Raw genomic sequence first — 20,000 nt, 5'->3', positions numbered from 1 at the left:
TCGACAATTGGAAGTTATTTTACATTTCTTGTTTATTTCTGTTATATTTTTCTATTATTTACATTTTTATTTATTAAGTACTTTTATTGCTTGTATATTTCATGTAGTTTTTTTACTTGCCTATATTTTTTTGTCATGTCGACTTAATGTGTAAATGTTGTTGGTTAATAAACATAAATGCAAATTCAGAGGTTGGGCTGGCAAATTCAGTTTCAAATTATTTGGATGTTCTTCCTTAAGAGTCAAATTTACAATGGCGATAATGTTTGTCTTAATTGCACTAAATAATGTAGCACTTGTGATAATGGTATAATGGTAATGGTAATTAATTTATATAGCGCATTTTCTATTGGCAAATTCAAGAGTCGAACTCACGACCTCCCCCATGGCAGCCCGATGCTCAACCAACTGAGCCACCGGTGCGTGGTGATAATAGGTTGCTCACACAAATTGTGCTAATAAATTTTTTCTTGAAAAATATTTAGAAATGGTGCTGCAGCAGTGTTTTGCATTATTGAACTTTTTTTTGGAAACAATGAAAGTACAAATAAATGTCAAAAGTAGCTGGAGCGTCTGTCTAGCATTATTAAAATGATGTTAATACAGACTGAGTATGTGCACAAATGCTGTTCATAAAGAATTTGTTGTGTAAATAAAGTTTATTTTTAAATTGGTGATAATAAGAGTACTGTCTATTAACATACCTCATTGATACCACTATTGATGCAAAATAATGAATGGAAACGATTGAATGGATGGTGTTAACGAACAGCAAAAGGTGTAATGGAGCCATTGCGCTTGGCTATACCCTTGAGACAAAATCATGCATTTCACCTGGTTTGTGTTAAATTTTTCAATTAAACCTATTTGAAAGTAATGGAATTGGATGAAAACTAACCTCCCCAAGAGAGTAGTTTTTATCAGTCATTGATACAACTTTAAAAATGACATTTGATTTTTGATTTAATTTGAGGCAATTTGAGCTTAGTTCTATGTACAGTGTTCCCCATTAGTGCCCCAGAGTTCTAGAAGATGTGACAGGTATGCCTCATCCAGATATTATGTTTTGAATCCACAACTTTTTCTCTGTGGATTTATAAAATTTTCATGTCCACACGTAACATACTAATATCGATTTTGCCCGTTCACACGTATCCCAATTTGTTCCAGTATCCAGGACTCCTCTGTGACTGTTGACAATAGTCACAGAGCATGGGCCATGGATCAGGTGGGCGAGTTGGCAGCAAGAGAAGCAATAGCATTTTGTTCAGTGGCTGTGTTGAATATTTTGGATCTGGTTGAGCACTGGGCTGTTACATAGGAGGTCGTGAGGTCAACTCCAGCCGGACCAACACTCAGGGTCTCTAAAAAACTGAGGAGAAAGTGCTGCCTTTGTAATTACATCTGCAAATGGATAGACTCTCTAGTCTTCTCGGATAAGGACGATAAGCCGGAGGTCCCGTTTCACAACCCTTCAATGTTCATAATCCTGTGGGATGTAAAAGAACCCGCACACATCATAAAGAGTAGGGCATGTAGTTCCCGGTGTTGTGGTCTGTCTTCTGTGGTGTATCATGGTTGGGAGGGTAAATGCTCGGAGATTTTTTGAAGCAATCGTCTGAACGGAGGTTGTGACAATTTTCAGAACTTCTCATGTGTTTAAAGATATGAAAATGTTTGTCAGAAGAGTCAGGCTGTAGTGCCTGTTAACTGATTAGAGTGTAATGTGAAGTGCCTGTTGTGTTGGTGAAACCAACAGACACTTCACCACTGGCATCCAGGAACATCTGTCCTCTGACAATTTTTATTTTTATTTTTTTACAATGTATTTGATTCATTTGTAAATATACTAGTATATCACTCAATTTCAAGTAGCCAGTTGTTAATTGCCAATACGTAGAGAGATTTACAACGGTATTAAAAGACAAATAAAGTTTCCTCCGGCATTATTATTGTGAAATTGGCCTTTTGTAACTGAAAGGCTGCATTTGAAAGACTGCAGGTGAAATTTTGCGAAATGAAACGACCTTTGATTGCTTTTATCCAGAGCTTTTTTAAAGGTCAGTATGGTTGTTTAGAACCACAATTGTGATCTTCTTGAACAGGTTCAACTTAACAAGAGTGTTGGCATTTGGAATGTGTTCATCGGCAGTAATGGTGAGTGCATGAATCATAGTATTTTCCTTTGCAATGAGGCTATTTTTTTTGGTACACATAACTGCACAGCTTAAGAAGTGGATAGCAATAGATAGGATTACAAGAGATTTGAACAATAAGCTTATAGTTACAATAATGATTACAAGTAATTTGTTTCCGAAATCAGGTGTTGATACAGAGATCACAGGCATTTTTGTACAGTGCATGAAGCAATGCATCATTTAATTCAGACTTGAATTAAAATATTAATGATAAAAATACCTCTTACTAACCAAGTTCGACGTCCATACTGTAAGTTACGCACCAAGTTTTTTACCTGTTGATTTATGGCCCAAGCGTGAGTGCGCGGGCCATAAATTAACAGGGAAAAAACAAGGATCTGTAACTTACAGTAGGGACGGAGAAAATGAGGTTAATCCAGCGTGTGGGCAAGGAAACTAGTGGAAGTCAAGTGGAAGGTTCAACTGCCACAAAGATTGCTAGCTGTGTCAGAATCCGAAAAGCTAAATCTTCTTGGCTGTTTGAAATAGTTGCTTGCAAGATTCAAACAGAAGCGGCATGAAAAACCTGCCAGATAACACAATGTTTTACCACAATTCCTTGCAATCTCACAATCTGATTACCGGTAGCGGAGGGGTTGGCGCAGTGGTAAGATCTCTGCCTTCCAACCCTAAGGTCCCGGGTTCCATTCCCGGTTCTGCCGAGACTGGAAGATTGGCGACCTTCTCTCCAGCTAAAGTTCACTCAGCTTTCCATCTTTCCGAGGTCAGTAAAATGAGTACCAGCATGAATGGACTGCTTAGAAGCAGCTGCAGTTTGCGCCTGTATATGCTTCCAGTCCGCTGGGGGTAAATTGATCATTGTAAAGCGCCTTTGAGACATATGTGATAAGGGCGCTATATAAATGCACCACTTTACTTTTTTTACTTTTTAATTTGCTGTTGTCGATAAGAGTATAGACAATGCTGTACACGTCATGCTCTTGTCAATTTGTCATGCACTGTAATAGCCAATCAGGAATGCCCATTTTGGGAAATAAACCTGTCCAATCATTGCGAGAAAGTAATAGACAATGCTTGCTCTTTCTTTGTGTCATGATTTTGGTCATGCTCTGAAATAAAAAGTTTCTTTGGCTTTGAATATTGTAATAAAAAACAAATCGAAAGTGGTTCAGGGTTGTCTGTACTCTTATTGGCCGCGACAACGATATTCGTCTTCACAGGGGTCAAAATTAGTTGTGGACTCACTCAGCTGCAGCTCGTGAGTTCACAACATTTTGTCCACTGTGATGACGAATGTCGTTGTCGATAAGAATACAGACAACGCTGAACCGCTTTGATTTGTTAATTTTATCGAAATTTTAAATTTAGTGGACTGTACAGTGGGCCTTACTTTAGAATATGGCTCGCTTATTGAGCCATCACAGCACGCATACTATCTGATAGAGATTATCATTATTGATGAAATGGTATATGAAATGAATCATATATGAACTGCGGATATGAAATCAAGTGAAGCTATGATCTTCGCAGTTATGAACGCAATTTTTACAATAAATTGCGTAGAGAAGCATGAACAATTCAGGACTTCAACGGGGTTTGAACCCGTGACCTCGCAATTGCGGTGCGACGCTCTAACCAACTGAGCTATGAAGCCACTGACGTTGGGACCTGGTCATTTGCGGGTTCTAATGGTCCTGTGAGGAATGAATCAATGATGAAATGGTATATGAAATGAATCACGGGTTCAAACCCCGTTGAAGTCCTGAAAAAACAGGCTTCTCTACGCAATTGTAAAAATTGGGTTCATAACTGCAAAGATCATAGCTTCACTTGATTATTATTATTATTATTATTATCATTATTATTATTATTATTGCTGTTGTTGTTATTATTATTATTATTATTGTTATTATTATTAGAGTGGTTTTCAATTGAGCGTCGAAAGTAATTAGATACCGGTAATTACTATGGTTTTGCATTACTTCACTCAGTTATTGGTTCAAAGTTCTCGCACCACTTTTTCAACCAATCAGAAGTGAAACCAAAACCAATCGTAGCTCGCACGTGCACATTTTCCCGCGCTTTGTGTCGGCTACGTGTAATTACTGCGAGTTTTGATTGGTTTACTGGATTGTCTCTGTTCTTTTTGATTAGCCAAAGTGATTACTTTGGTTTTGGTTTTACAACACTCGTTTGAAAACGAGTGTTATTATTATTATTATTATTATTGTAAATAACACTTTTATTGTTGTTTTCTGTTTCACTTTTATTGTTGTTGTCTGTTTCATTCCTTTCTCCAGGTATTTATGTTTGGAACAGTAAGCAAGTGGATAGGAGTTTATAACATTTGGTATTATGGAGTGTTCATGGCACTGAATGGTAAGCCATTGTTCTGCTGTATGTTAAGTAGAATAAAAAGTCTGTTATCTGGAATGCTTTCCTGAAATCCTCAAAACGTATTTACTTCAGGATCCAAGATTTACCGTAATTCTTTTTCTTTGCTTGAAATTAAGTAAGGAGGCACCCCAATCAGAAGTGTAATGTCCTTTTTGTTGGGCTGAAGATAACAGACAAGCTTGGGGCTTTCAGAATACAGTATAATGGTACACAATCTAATACATTATTACGCATCAATATATATCATCCAACATTAAAAGATACAAGTGAACATAAAGACATCAAGTCCTTGTGAAGACATCAGAAAAGTTAAAGTCACTTTATGAGATTTTACCATCTTGTTCCAGTCTTTGAGCCCAAAAGGTTTTTGGGGGATAGAGAAATTGAAGGTGCTGTGTCACGCAAAATGATGTAATTTCATGACAACCAAAACGGCCAAAAAGTAAAATGAGGACCCAACGTTTTTCAAGTTTATGGCAAATCACCTGCCAAGTGGATTACTCAGAATCATCTTGTTTGTGACGTAACAATAATTTCATCAGCAAAGGAATTCCACATTACCATTTTCAAGTTTTAAACTTGTGATTAATTAAATATTTCCCCTAAACACCCTAAAATAATGTGACATAGCCCCGTTAATGTGCACTTGGCACATCTCTAATTCCAAACATAGACAGAATTGATCGAACAATATTATTGCTTCTTGTTTAAATTTACCCAAGTTGAATCTATTTACGTTTATCGATTTTTACTGTTGTCCATCAGGCCTTCTTCAGTCCACTGGTTGGCCGTGTGTCGTAGCAGTAATGGGAAACTGGTTTGGAAAGTCAAGGTACTTGTGTGCAGTAATTAGTTGGCACTCCATGATTAGAATAGAAATTGCTAACTCTGCCTTGATGGTTCAAAGCCAGTAAACCATGAAGGGTTAGCTTTGGGACTACATGTACTTAGCCAACAGCCACTGACCAAGTGACTTTTTTGACCCATTTGCACTTATTAAGGCACCTCCACTGATTTGAAGAGCAAGTTTCAATTGAGTGTCGTAAAACCAAAACCAAAGTAATTACAGTAACTTTAGCTAATTAAAAAAGACAGAGACAATCCAGTAAACCAATCAAAACTTGAAGTAATTAGGTACACATAGCCGACACAAAGCGCGGGAAAATGTGCATGCGCAAGCCACAATTGGTTTTGGTTTCGCTTCTGATTGGTTTAAAAAGTGGCGTGAGAACCAAAGCAATCAGCTGATTACTTTTGACACTCAATTGAAACCCGCTCTAAAATAATCTGGTGTTAGACAAAGTAATGTAAAACCTGTAGGGCTCACTCTCATCAGGGAAAGGGTTAATTAATTATAAGTGTAACGTTATTATGTCACGCAACCTTTTATCACGTGACTCGACATAGCAAATCATATGCGGTAAATTCCATGTGCTTGTAGACTCAACGGCACTTGTAAGTTCGCTGGAGTTTGGATGACCACCTTATTAAAAATATTTGATTGTTAACTACGTTTGTGCTTAGTTATTTCAACGGGAAACGTAACAATAAGGAGTGAGGCTTAATAGATTTTACTTTTTCTCTATCACCAGACAATTTGACTCGTCAATTGAAGGGGAGTCAGTGGGTTAATAATTTATTTCGGTATACAAAAGGAAGCAGTATTCTAATTAGGCCAATTGAATTCCACCCTGCCATTTTATTGTCCACCGGTTCCTTGTTTTTTCGTGCTCTTTCATTTTACTGTTCCCTTCTCACCTTTCTTTTATTAGTATGCATCCAGCAGCATTTAAAGCTGTTGCTATAGCATCTGGCCATAGGAAACCGTGAGTGCAGTACAAATGCACATCAAAGGGCTGAATAAGAAGCACTTTAATATTACTTTGAATTAACTATGAAAGTTTGGTTTAGGAAATTGGCCATGCAAATTGTTCTTGTTGCAATCTGGAAGCCTGAGTCATGATGGCATAGTTTGATGGGCCAAAAGCATGTAATGCATCACTGGCAACCACTATGCAGTCCATGATCTTGTGGCACAGCATCACTGCCAGTCAAATATTGTTTGTTGGTTTTTGTAGAGAGGGAAAAACCAGGGCCCAGTTCCTCAAAAGCCGATTAACGCCAATCTAAGATTAAAAATTAACCAAGCAGTTTACTGGTATTTCTCTACTCCCAAATGCTGTTCAACACAGATTTTCGGCAGAACTTTACATGAGAAGACGTCAATCTTGAAAAACAAAAATAAGAAAAAGGAACTTTCACCAGAAAGTTGAAAACGTTAAACAAAAGTTTACGCTAATCCTGGATTAAGTTAATCGGCTTTCGAGGAACCAGGCCCAGCTCTAGAGTACGCATAGAAAAACTTCTCAGATTAGAGTAGAGAACCAACAACTCAACCCACATTATTTTCTGGTAGTAAATAATTGAAAAAACACTGTAACAAGATTTTATTATTTTGTTAACAGTCGTGGAATTGTATTTGGAATATGGAGTGCAAATGCTTCAGTAGGAAACATTTTTGGAGCATTGCAAGTAGGTTTGATTGTTAAGTTACCACCTACAGTGTACAGCATACCACAGTAGCACTGGTATGATTACAGAAGCCAAGGTCATTTAAACCACAGTGTTGTATCAACTTTTTCATACCACTATTTCAGGAATAATAATGTGTATAGCAAATAAAGCACTGCGGAGCCTGAAACATATTATTCCTTCAATTGATGACCCGTCATACAACAAAAATAACCACTCAGTAGTAGTGATTTGACTTTTACACCAAAGCAAACTTCACAGAATGTTTGAATATGTACATTATAGAATAGAACATGTACACATGTAGCTCAATTTCAGGATTGCCCTTGTCAATGCTGTTTAGTACATTATTAACTCTTCTTTTATAATATTCCACTATTACACCATTTTACCATTGTTAGGTCAAGAGAATGTGCAAAACAATTCATGACAACAATAGCAAATTTTCCAATTTGTCAATAAAATACATTTACGGTAATGGCACTAAATTTACTTATTTCTTTTAGGTAGCTGCCATATTAGATTACGGCTATGAGGTCAGTATTGGACACGATTTGCTACTATATATATAAAGTATTTATGTGGTAAAGTTACATATTCTAAAAATAGAGATTACTTCATGGAAAATGTGCACATACGATTTTTATACACAAGTTGAGTAGTATCAGAAAATGAATGAGTGAGCACAGAGAAAGAGTGAGTTTTCTGATACGAAACAACAAGTGAATAAAAATCATACAAAGTACTTCCCATGCTGTAATGTGTTTATTTCATAGGTACTAAGATTTTTTTGTGGTAGTGTTTGATAGACAAATTTATTTCACACAAATGGAGTGGGACGGGCAATGAAAGCACTAAGAAATGGTTTATAATCCCTCAACCGACAACTTATTTTAAAAAATTTACAACACTTACTATGTTTCAAATATTCCAAAGTAGTCCAAAGTGAAGAGCGTTATTTAGCCACAATGCGATGGGGTTTATATACATCAGTAGCGTGATCGTTACAAGATTCAAACTTGAAAAACAATAGTAAAAAAGCATTTGTAAATTTATGATTGGTTCTTGAGGATGGGATTGAACCTAAGGAGAAAATTTCGCTTGTGCCTGCAAGTCGATACAAGTTCATTACGTTTGTTTAGCGTTGCCATGTCCGGTTTATATAGAATATAGGATTTCTCGGTATTACATAGATTACATCGTTTAGTAAGGTTGCTATAAGATTTGGCCTTGGCTAGAATTTTCCAGGAGATTGCGAAGTCTTTCTTTTGATCTTTTAGCTGCCATAGATGTTTGCTCAGTTCGGTGTCATTCTTTTTACTTTCGTTTTTGAATGACATTTGGTGGTTTCGCCATCTCGTCTTCAACTCAGTGGCGGTGAGGCCGGCGTACGTCTCTGTGCTTTCGGCGGTCGTGATGGTGGCTTGATACACTACTTCCTTGACTAAGCATTGTCCTTTCAAAGGGCATTTGTCTGGTACTCTGCAGTTGCAGAGTTTGGTGGGTGTTTGTTGTGGAGGTGGCATGTTCTGGCTTAGGATGGTTTTGTTGTGTCCATCGATGATCTGTTTTATGTTTGGTGAACAACTATAACTTACTGGTAGCTTAAGATTGTTTTTGTTAAACAGTTTTCTTAATTTATGGTTCCGTGGGAAGCACCTCTCAGTCAAATTTCGAAATTCTCTTCCTATGTTGGTTTGAATTTCGAAATTGGACGGAGGGGTGCTTCCCACGGAACCATAAATTAAGAAAACTGTTTAACAAAAACAACCTTAAGCTAAGTTATATGAAAGTTATGATGAAAGCATGTCTTTTTAACACTCCTACAAGTAACATGTAGCTGGGTTATTCTGCAAAGCAGACGTTTCACTTTAAATTTGCTTTGGTCATTTAGATTGAATGATAAAATAATAATGCAATCACTTTGAATGCTTATGAAAGGTCATATTATTTTAGAAGCAAAGGAAGTAGAGAATTAGGACAAACAGCCAACTCACTGGGTTCCATCATGCAAGATGGTAGCATAACATGGAAATAGTTCTCAATTTTATTCACCCAAATACATCTGTTCTGCAGGTCTATCTTGGTATGCAATACAGCATTGGTTGCATAGAAGAAGGGTTCCTAACATCTCATTAAATTTTTGTTTAAGTACATGTACTGTATGTTGCTTTCGCAGTATGCAATGCTCGTACCTGCAGCAGTGTTGTTTGCATTTGGAATCCTGATTTTCTTTTGTCTGATTCCATCACCTGATCTTCTTGGTAAGCAATTTGTTTTCCATATGAATTAAGTTATCTTAATCACTCACTGAAAAACTAATTGTCCCCATTAACCCATTTGACTCCTGAACCAACCAAAACCAGCCAAACTTAGTATTTTACTCTGTCCAACACCAGAGTATTTTACTCGTCAATGGGGAACCCCCAGGAGTCGATGAGTTAAGAAAAACCTCTACTGTAGTTAATTTGGACGCTAATTGCCTGTTTAATTAGATGGTTAAGGAGTGGTTCTTGAAAATATTTGGTTGTCAACAACGTTGAATTTTGAGACTGATTTAAGAGAGGATCAGCAAGCAAGCAGCATTCAGCAATCGTCAAAACTTCAAGACATCAGACCTTGAAAACTCAAACCCATCAAAAAAATGATGGACTTTAATTTCTTTTTAATGTAATTCTATGATTGAATATTTCTTGCCATTGTCACACAAGTGTCACATAATTAAGAAAAATATTGCTTACCATCAAATAAATTGAGTCAAGAACTTGAGAGTTTTAGGTCTGTTCACTATTTTGAACTTGAGTTATTCTCCCTGAGAATGGTGTAGATGTCCAGATGACAAAGAATGTATAGTACTTTTGTTTTTTGTAAAAAAAAAAGATTAATGAACCCAGACAAGTGAAGAAACCCCAAGGACAAGTGGGACGTGAAGTTTTTTTTTTTGCAAACAGCTAGCAATACCGAATGAGGTGATTGCAGAAGCTTAGATAAATCTACAAAATGTGTACAAAAAAGTTGCTATGAATTCAAATTATTGTAAAGTAAATGATAAAAATTGAAGATTTTCAGCAACAAATGGAACCTCATTCAAACAGGATTGCCAATGCCTGAAGAGGAAAATCAACCTTCAGATTCTGCAAGCAGGGAAGTTGGTAAGCAAAATTCAAAAATAATCATTGAATCTTGGGATGGTCAGAACATTCTTCTCTCTTTCCTGAGGTTGATGGGCCTGTATTTGAGAAATGCTTTCAATTTACTAATAAAAATAATGCAATAGATTTTCCCGTTTAAGAGTGAGAAACCAATAACTCAAAGGCAATCAGTCATCATAGTTTGCAAGTTAAAGACAGATGTGCACACAGGCAGTCGTGAAGGGTGGCTGATACCTTGCAATTTTCAAGTGACCAAGTTCCACGTGTAACTACATGTGTTTGATTTCTCTTAATTAATTAAGGGGTGTAGGGATGGCGCAGTGGTGAGAGCACTCGCCTCCCACCAATGTGGCCCGGGTTCGATTCCTTGACTCGGCGTCATATGTGGGTTGAGTTTGTTGGTTCTCTACTCTGCACCGAGAGGTTTTCTCCGGGTACTCCGGTTTCCCCTCTCCTTAAAAACCAACATTTGACTTGATTTGCATTGATTGTTAATTTCACTTTACAGTGTCCCCAATTAGTGCTCCAGCGCTAAATAGACTAGACACTTAAATAGAGTTTCTTTCGTTTTTCCTTTCCAACTCCCAATAGATTTTACTCTCCCTAATGCCGGACAATTTTACTCATCAACAGGGCCCCCATCTGGGCTGAACAGGTTCACAACATCTAAAGACTACAGTAGGTCCACTCAAAACTAATTCATCCCCTCAAATTAATTAATTAACAACATCTCGGTTTACTTAAACGCCATGTTCCCTTTTAATGTTCTCATTAACCCTTTGACATCCAAACTGACCTAAACCGGCCAGACTTATTTACTCTGTCTAAAATTAAAGCCATCAGACAATTTTACTCGTCAATGGGGAACCCTCGTCAATGCGTTAACACAGGTCTCTATACACTGATCCCGCTGACCATTAATTTTGATATAATTATTATTTCCACTTGTTTTGCAGTTTTTAGTGATGCTTCAGTCATTGAACAAGAGTCCTTTGCTCATAAAATTCCTAGTGGCCTTTCTACTGTAAGTATGGCAATGAAACCAATTTGTTAAATGGCACTGCAGCTACATGTATTTCAAGTAAAATAGATTTTGCAGTTTATCTTCTGTTGTTTATTCTCAGTGAGGGTAATTACCTGTCTCTTTGAACCTGCCTAACCTTCAGTATTGTGAGAAAAACTTGTCATGGCATCTCACAGACCCACCTTCAATAAACACTGATTCATTTGTTTGTTTTATTTTCTGCAGTCAGCCATAGTTTCTGCATCGTATCAGTCAGTTAAGCCACAACACAGGAAAGCAGTCACTTTTTGTCAAGCTGTTTTACTTCCTGGAGTAATTCCTGTAAGCTGATTGTGACATGAATGTTTTCAGGGCTGAATCACATTAACTTTGCAAATTCAAGGCAAAGCAAAGAGTCTGTTAATGACTTTTTGTAGGAGTAATTTGTTATCAAACATTAGCAATGGGTGTTTCTTTGTACTAACTCACACTTACAGCCCGTACGCAGTGCTCAAAATTAAAAAAAAATCCAGGTTGTCCCTGTTTCAAAAGCTGGGCAACTAAACTTGTAAATTTGGTTGCCCTGATGAATGCATGGTCGCCCATGGAGAAAGATCTAATAGTCTTAAAGATTCTTCAAAGGATTCTGTCGAACCGTCCAAGATTACTGTGGTGTCATCTGCTTATTGGCTCAACTTAATATTTTTTGCCTTCACAGTTACCGGTATTCCTCTAATTTTTTCATTTCTTTGAAAGGCTTTGAAGAAGGCTCTTTAAAGAAATTGCTCACCCAACCATTGTTCAAGATACAGCTTTCAATGTTACAGTAAAAAATGTTAATCCATTTTAGAAGTTGTGGGCCATAGCCAAAATACTTTAAAGGCTTTTAAATGAAAGTCCATTCTAACGTATCAAATTCTTTCTCGAAATCAAGGAAAAGGAGAAGTCCGGGAATATTCTTCGCTGCCGTGTATCTAATAACACAATCAATTAAAAGGATATTTTCACCAATAAATCTATTCTTAATAAAACCTGTCTGATCATCAGAGATAAGTTTCGCCAATTTTTAATTAGACTAAGATCCACATCCTTTTTTAGGAATAAGTTTAACAATTCCACGTCTTTATGATACTGAAAGTGTTCCTGTTTCATATGAATAGTTAAGATAACTTATCAAGATATCATTCACATTCCAAAAAATCTTGTAAAATTCGCAAGGGAGGCCATCTGTTCCTGGCATTTTGTCCGAATTCATACTGTTTAGCACTTGCAGACATTCTTCCCTATTCAACAAGTCTTCGCAAACAAGTTTTTCCGCATTAGTCAAGTGATTTTGATTTTGCTGTGGTGGGAAAAAACGTCACTAGATTTCTCGTTATTGGTTTTGGAACTATAAAGAGTTTGGTAAAAAGACTCACACTCGTTAATTCAGAATAATTTCTTTGTCTGCAATGGCAAAATCCTTTTCACTGATTTTAAGTTGAGTTATTAACCCTAATCTGCCCTGGAAGATGATTAAAATGAAAGTTAGAGAGGAATCAATAAAATTTGGGGCTTCTGAGAAAAAGAAAATAATCAACGTAGTTAGAAGAAATTGAGCAATCAATTGCAACTTTGGAACAAGATTTAAGTGATATGCATGTTCATGATTCTCGAAAACAACAAATATTGACCGACCTTAAAACAAAGAAAGAACATTATTAGAATCATTAATTGAATATAAAAGAAAAGGAGCGATAATCAGTTTGAAATCATGATGGTATAATAAAGGTGAAAAAAATACCAAATATTTTCTTAATCTGGAAAAGAGACATTGCAAGCAAGGAGCAATTGACTCATCATCCCTGTATTCATCCTTGGTTTGTTGTATAATCAATTTAATTTGATCAATATATTTTGTTTCAAAAAAGGAGGTGTTAAGTTTCCAGAATCCTCTACCTCTACCTCTATCGAAATTTCTAAAACGATTATTGAATGGTCCGTTTTATATCCTGGGATAATATCTGCTTTGATTATGTTATAGAATATTCCTTGACTTACTAGAAAAAATCAAGTCTGCAGTAAAGTTCCGGTTTTCTTTGTCTCCACGTAAATTTAAAAAGTTCTGGGTTTAATACTCTCCAAACATCGACTAAATCTAAGCTTTCGCAATAGTTGTTGTTGACTTCCAATGACTTCTTATGAGTCCTACTTATACCACCTTTTTTGTCCTTTTCAACATTAAGCACTAAATTAAAGTCATCTCCTAGAATTATGTAGGTGACTTTTGTCATTAGTTACTCTTTTGATGCTGCCTGTTATTGCATTAATTTTATTTCATTTTTTTCTCTTTTCAACAGTACTCCCTGTCCTATGCTTGTCTTAAATTGGTCAATTATTCCTTTTTCTTCTGGCTCCCTTTCTATTTATCCAACAGTAAGTTTGCTAATCTTATGCAGTTCCCTCACAGAGAATTTTCTGGAATGATGCTAGCAAATAGTATACCAGCCATCTTAGGCCATCTTGCTTATTCTGATCCCAAAATAAGAATACATGTAAATAAAGTAACCAAAGCACAGTTAACTTGAAATGCACTTTCTTTCAGGATTATCCTGCATAATAATTTTCTTATGCTGTCCACTGCATGGTTTCAATGTCATATCTGTGATGTTCTAAGTATTGGTTTTTAAAGTCAGTTGGGTTGTTTTTGGAAACCATTTTCAAACTCAAGGGGAAAAGAAGGCAAGGATTTGACCAAACACACTGACTTGGAAAGCCATATACACACACTTCACACACAGAAGACCCTTGGAAGTGATTTTGGAACACTGAATTATGAGAATAATGACAGCTTACCTTTGAAAACGGTCAGTCTACATTCCATGGTATGTGATGACATCTAACTTAATGATCTTTCACAGAGTTTGGATGGAAGGACACAGTTGCAGATAAAATCTCAACTTTTTATGACGTTGGAGGAATTGTAGGTTGGTGAAGTTTTCATTGCGTTTTGCATTTTTTTTTTGGACTTCAGAAAATGATTTATTCTCGTTAAATTTCTGAAGATTGTAAGAATAAATTTAGTGGAGAAATGATGAGTGTGCCTCCAGTCAGACACAACGGTAGCTCTTCATGCCAGATTTCTTAATCTTAGCCCATAGTAACTAACATCTCTAAGAATTTACCTGCCTGACATAGTAACATGACAAATAAAGAATAGATCATGATACGACTGTATCAGAAACACCTGCAAATACATTGTAGTGTATAGGTTCCTTGATGTCCCTTAGTAACTTTGACTAAGAATCAAGACACAGAACTGCAATAGGGTCATTTTGGTAATGCCATCCAAGCCTTTCCCAAGTTATTCTAAAGCCTTTTGGGTTGGGCTGTACTGCAACTACTCGTAATCCAACCATTTTGCCCATGTTTCTCAGTCTCAAACTTCAGTGGAAAGGAATACAATGCACGAGAAAGACCTGAAAGATGAGTCTGGAACTAAGCACAGCTGTAGACTGGTGTCTCACCAACTTTGCTAACTCAACTGCAGTTGACTTTTTGTCTGTGATAAACTGATGAAATAAAGATTTGTGTACTTAAGTGATTTGTGACTGGCTATTCCATGTTAAGATTTTAGTTGATCGCTGGTACATATATGCCTGTCACTTAAACAGTAGCAAAGGTAAAGCCTGAAAAATTCATGCTCAAATGATATTTAACCTCTGCGATACCAGTGGTTTTCATATAGTTTCTCCATATTCACATCCTCTTGTGAGTTAATGTGAAATTATCAAATGACTGTGCAGCTCCAGGTTGGCTGAAAAATTCATGCTCAAATGAGATTTGAAAGAAATGAGATTGGTAGAGTGCTGCACCAGTATCATAGAAATCATGGGTTCAAATCCCATAGTTTGAAGCCTGAGTTGTGCTGATTAAGAAGAGAATTTGTTCCTGACTGCCTCAAAACCTGAAGATGAATAATGTTATGAAAAAGAAAAGAAAATGTAACCATGCAGCTAACACCATAAAACCATTTTTAATAATTTGTACTTCCATCCTTCGTTTTTACTTGACACCACTGCTGTCATGTTGGTGCTCCTAAACAAAGGAATGAAAGCTATGCCAGTGTCTCTAACTGTTTCTCGGAGAATCGAATTCAACTCTTGTGCAAACAGTTTCTTTAGTATTGTTTGAAGAAAGATGTGATGCTGATCAGGTATTCCAAATATTTATGTACATAAAATGTGTAGCTATTTGCCAAAAATAAAGATTTACATGTACACCTAAAAGAGGATTAATTCTGTACTTCAAATACATGTGTCGTTCCTATAATTATGGTGTCTCTATGCCTATATTCTATATTGGTGCATTTCTGCTGGATGTATTGGATTTTCTTGCAGTTGCACCTGTCTCTTCATTGGTTCTGACCACTGACTCGATTATTAGTTGTGTTTGGTGTTCCTGCATTCAACTCCATTGCGCTTTCCAATTAGCCAACTTAATTGTTGGCTCCAACCATTTGCTTCTCTTACCATGTTGTCTCGTAGCAACATTATTCAGATTATTGAAGTCAAGTACCTATGAACCAGTGCATGATCCTCCATAAACCTTTACCTTTCCATTTTTTGTAGGTGCATGGTCATTTTCAATAATATCACACATTGGTGATCTTTAATCAGCTAAATTTTGTTATTTTTCTAGGGGGCATTGTTGGAGGACTTATTAGTGTGAGTATTATTGTTCCCTAAAACACGACGACGACAGTGAAGTCTTGACTCTAGTGATGAATTGTTTGGGAAGGAACTTTGCAAAACAGAGTATTCATAATGAAGCGTGACACTAAATGTGTGGACAGCTTGTCAAGTTTGCAAGCTGATATGATTTTGGCTTGCTAATTTGAATTTTATGGTGATAGGTTTGGGTGTTTTAACCCATTTCACATAAAGCACATAATTTTATAACTGGAGAACAATGCAAAAGAGTACAATGCACAAAAGAAAATAGTATTAATGGTTGCACCAGACAAGATGTAGAAATTCTGCATGGAATTTTCAGAAAATGCAAAATTCACCTGATAGCAGGATTAGTAATGCTTGAGATAATAAATTACTTTGATTTCTCTTTGTGGCAATGGTTGCATCAATCAAGGATTTTTCATGTCATCCCTTGCAAGTATAACATTAAGTGAAATTAAGTTGCAGTGAATCATTACAAAGCGCAGTGGTCAAGAGAACCTTTTTGAACTGATGTTTGTTTTTTTTTTATTCTGACTATAAAATGCTGTGTTGTCTGATAGTGTTTTTATTTCATAGGATTTGATGGGAAAACGTACACCTTTAGTTGTGGTTATGCTTATGATTTCTGTACCAATGCTATTTATTTATGGAAGTAAGTGAATTAGCCTACAAAGAAGGTGCCTTTTTTATAATGACGAGGGTTTCACTTGCAAAAAATGAAGCATTTAGCAAACGGTATATCAGCTCAAAGAATCACTTCAGGTCACCTTAACTGCAGGACTGCACCTTTCCACTAATGTTATTTTTGATCCCATATGTCACCGTCTTTTGTTATTAATTCTTGAAACAACAGTGTTAGTGGCCAATACTAATGTCTTTAACTCGTCTGACAAAATCAGTATTTTGACAATTAATGATTATTTGAAGGAGTAAGAGCATGTCTTACCGTATCATTTTCGGGCATTCTTAATATTTGAGATTCAGAACAGATTCAGATGTAAGGTATCACGGCTTTGACCACACCCAGAACTAATTGAGGCATTTCTCTTACAAAATGTCGACTTGATCAACAGAGCTGAGGGAGGGAGGTTGGATTTTTCTGACAGTTTGGCATTGTTTAAACAATACTGTATTCCTGGTTCTTTATTTGTCAATATTTTGAGATCAGTTTTTCTAAATACTAAATCTAAAATGTTCCATTTCAGATGTGGGAGGACATTATACATTAAATGCAGCTCTAATGTGTACTACTGGTTAGTGCTTCAATTGCAGTAGTAAACTGAAGTAGTGCTTTTAGGAGGAGGAATGACTTTCCTTTCAGGAAAAAAAAATGTGAACGAGGGTTGAAACGTAAAAATCATGAACAATTACACAATTAACACAACAAAAAATGAATGTTCCGGTTGTCAAGCCGATTGTTCAAATGGTTAGGTTCTTTAGCGTATCCTCGTCTTTTTTGCAAGGAATACTGCTTATACATTGTTTAAAGTTTAATATGACATCTCGTTGTTGTTTTGAATTACAAAAAGGGCCGAGTTTTATGAAAATTACTTCTCTTTTGTCTCTTAAGTTTTCGTCATTCGTTTTAATTTTTCTAGCATCTTTATCTACATTGAATTTACTTTGAGTTATTCTATGGAGCATTTATCTTATAACTCAGATAACTTACTACAAAATACTTTGATTTTTCCGCAGGTATTTTTATTGGAGGTCCTGCAAATTTGATCAGCTCTGCCATATCGGCAGACCTTGGAAGACAGGTATGCAAAATGCAAAAGGGCTTTTGTTACGCACAGGAAAGTAGCCAAGCGTTTTGCTGTGCAATGTTGGCGTAAACGTTTCAGAAAGAGTGCGTGTTCAAATGGGAAAGGCGGGGGGCTCAAGGAAGAATCCAAGAACTTTCACTTCCCCACCTCCCTTACACCCTTCCACCTTCATCCCTTCCGCCTTCTCACCTCTGTCCCCCTCCCTCCCTCTTCCTCCCTCCCTCTCTGTCCCTCCCTCCCTTTCTCTCCCTCCCTCCCTCCCTCCCTCTTCCTCCCTCACCGCTCCAGTTTACCCTCAGACAACTGACGGTTTTGTTTTGTCACTGGAACAACGTTGATAAGAGTCACAGGGATATAAATATTATTGTTGACTTTTGGATAAGAACAATCCTCATGCAGCAGCTGTCTTCGCTTTGTTTTTAGAGTGCTCTTAGTGCAAGCAGTGAAGCCTTAGCTACTGTTACAGGGATTGTGGATGGGACAGGAAGCGTAGGAGCTGCTATTGGACAGGTACAAAAACTATTTCCGCTTCGTTGTTTGCTTTGACACTTTTCTTTATAATGGATCGACGGAGAGTCAACAGACGAAATACAGGAGGAAGATCTTTGTGTTATCCAAAGATACCTAAGGAAGATTTCAGTGGAATAAATTAATTGAATAATAGGACGTGCTCTGCACGGGACTTAAGGTCCCCCGGTTGCACCTCGCCCTTTGGTCTTCTTTCTGGCTATTGTTATTTTTCCTTTGTCATAAAGCTGGGAAAAAAATAACGCATCAAAGATAATTCGGTGTTTACAAGTATTACGTAGCTTAGAATTAGATTGATGTATCTCAAATGTATTTTCTGTGCTTCGTTCAGTTTATTGTTTCTGAAATCAATACGCACAGTGGATGGAAACCTGTCTTTTACTTTCTAATGGTTATGGTGAGTGTTTTTTTTTTCTTCGTTATTTGTAATTGTCGTCATTTACATTGGCATGTTGAGAAACACACCAAACCTGCCTGCTCAGGCTAGTTAAAAATCATCGTTTCCCTTAGCACAAGACGCGAAACTACTGGACACATTAAGAAAGTTTGTCGTCTCTCATTTGGAGTAACAGTTATTGCAGACATTTTACGCACGTTTTGGTAGATTTTTTGTTGGTAACCGCTTTGTCAGGCGGGTCAGATTGTGATTGTGAATATTGGTAGCAGGAAAAAAATCCCCATTTAGGTCTCAGCAGTAGGTTTCTGGTTTGAGTGACAAATGATTGTGATAAAGCATGCAGACCTTGTCACAATATCATCTAGTGTTTCTCGGTTGATTTTCTTTTCCCGTTTTTCGTTTCCTTTTCTATGTCACCTTTATTATCTTGCTTTTTTCCTTTTCAGGCCTTCATGAGTTTTGTTTGTCTACTAATACCACCGCTTATAAAGTTTTCAAGGTAACGCAGCCTCGTTTGTAATAATGCGACTTATTATTCAAAAATTTGGTTTTATCAACGGAGTTGATAATGTAAATTGGCCACCGTACAGAGATCCTAAAAGCTGACGTTTCGAGCGTTAGCCCTTCGTCAGAGCGAATCGAGGAATTATGGGTTACGTGTAGTTTTTATAGTAGAGTAGGAGCTACGCTATTGGTGGTAACATGGCAACGTGAAAAATAGGAATACATTAGTTAAAGGGGCTAGGTCACGCTATTTTAGGTATATTCGTTTAATTTTGTTAATTATGAGCTCTAAACGTCAAATTGGCAGAGCAAGAGTCTTTCATTTGCAAAATCACGGCCACATAACAACTGAGAATGATTTTCCAGCTTTGTAAATGACATTTTGATATAGACTGATATAAATTTGAAAAAAGGTGGGCCGACGTTTTTCAAATTTACCCAAATTCAATCCATTTCAATCCTCTCCAGTTTTGTCCATCCATGTCCCTTCTTGGCCTCCCTGTGTTTTCTTAGAGTTCTTCTATAGTTTTGAACAGTTATTTTGATATTTTAGTTAATTGTGTGACCATTCGATCAGCGCTGAAATTGCCTAAAATTGCGTGACCTAGCCCCTTTAAATGAAAAGCGTTCATTAATACCGTGAGGATTAAGGGTGCCGATTTCGACTTATTATTGTCACGCAGTAAGTTGCGCGGTGGAAAAAGCTGTTGTTGTTTAACAATGAGTAATAGTTCTGAAAGCGAATGTCGCTCGCGAATTGTCCAAAGGTAACAATATTCCTGTTATAAGAAAAACATTACCTTTAGCTAGGTTTTTCTTCCTGCCTCTGGAAAGAACCAGAGGACTC

General features: G+C 36.8%; 1 protein-coding gene and 1 non-coding gene across 8 annotated transcripts in view; one reads left to right on the top strand and one right to left on the bottom strand.

Annotated features, from left to right (window-relative positions):
• The window catches only part of LOC138010308 (sugar phosphate exchanger 3-like), a 35,129-nt gene that overhangs the window by 9,303 nt on the left and 5,826 nt on the right, over positions 1-20,000 (top strand). For 4 of the 7 annotated variants that reach the window (XM_068857230.1, XM_068857233.1, XM_068857232.1 and 1 more), the window contains exons 6-23: positions 2,106-2,157; positions 4,460-4,538; positions 5,322-5,388; positions 7,022-7,092; positions 7,599-7,624; positions 9,268-9,352; positions 10,184-10,240; positions 11,197-11,264; positions 11,490-11,585; positions 13,583-13,658; positions 14,144-14,209; positions 15,924-15,949; positions 16,535-16,610; positions 17,164-17,211; positions 17,654-17,718; positions 18,148-18,234; positions 18,584-18,649; positions 19,096-19,148. In XM_068857230.1, the coding sequence (XP_068713331.1) occupies positions 2,106-2,157; positions 4,460-4,538; positions 5,322-5,388; positions 7,022-7,092; positions 7,599-7,624; positions 9,268-9,352; positions 10,184-10,240; positions 11,197-11,264; positions 11,490-11,585; positions 13,583-13,658; positions 14,144-14,209; positions 15,924-15,949; positions 16,535-16,610; positions 17,164-17,211; positions 17,654-17,718; positions 18,148-18,234; positions 18,584-18,649; positions 19,096-19,148 (1,164 nt within the window). Of the gene's footprint in view, positions 1-2,105; positions 2,158-4,459; positions 4,539-5,321; positions 5,389-7,021; positions 7,093-7,594; positions 7,625-9,267; positions 9,353-10,183; positions 10,241-11,196; positions 11,265-11,489; positions 11,586-13,582; positions 13,659-14,143; positions 14,210-15,923; positions 15,950-16,534; positions 16,611-17,163; positions 17,212-17,653; positions 17,719-18,147; positions 18,235-18,583; positions 18,650-19,095; positions 19,149-20,000 lie in introns of all 7 variants that reach the window. The other 3 variants (XM_068857231.1, XM_068857236.1, XM_068857235.1) reach the window with 1 other exon arrangement.
• Positions 3,741-3,813, bottom strand: Trnac-gca (transfer RNA cysteine (anticodon GCA)). Its single transcript has one exon. It is a non-coding gene; the product is annotated as a tRNA-Cys (tRNA).

The sequence above is a fragment of the Montipora foliosa genome, chromosome 7, assembly GCF_036669935.1.
Source record: "Montipora foliosa isolate CH-2021 chromosome 7, ASM3666993v2, whole genome shotgun sequence".
Classification (NCBI taxonomy): domain Eukaryota; kingdom Metazoa; phylum Cnidaria; class Anthozoa; order Scleractinia; family Acroporidae; genus Montipora; species Montipora foliosa.
Note: the sequence above shows the minus strand (reverse complement) of the source record. Positions and strands in the feature narration are given on the sequence as shown.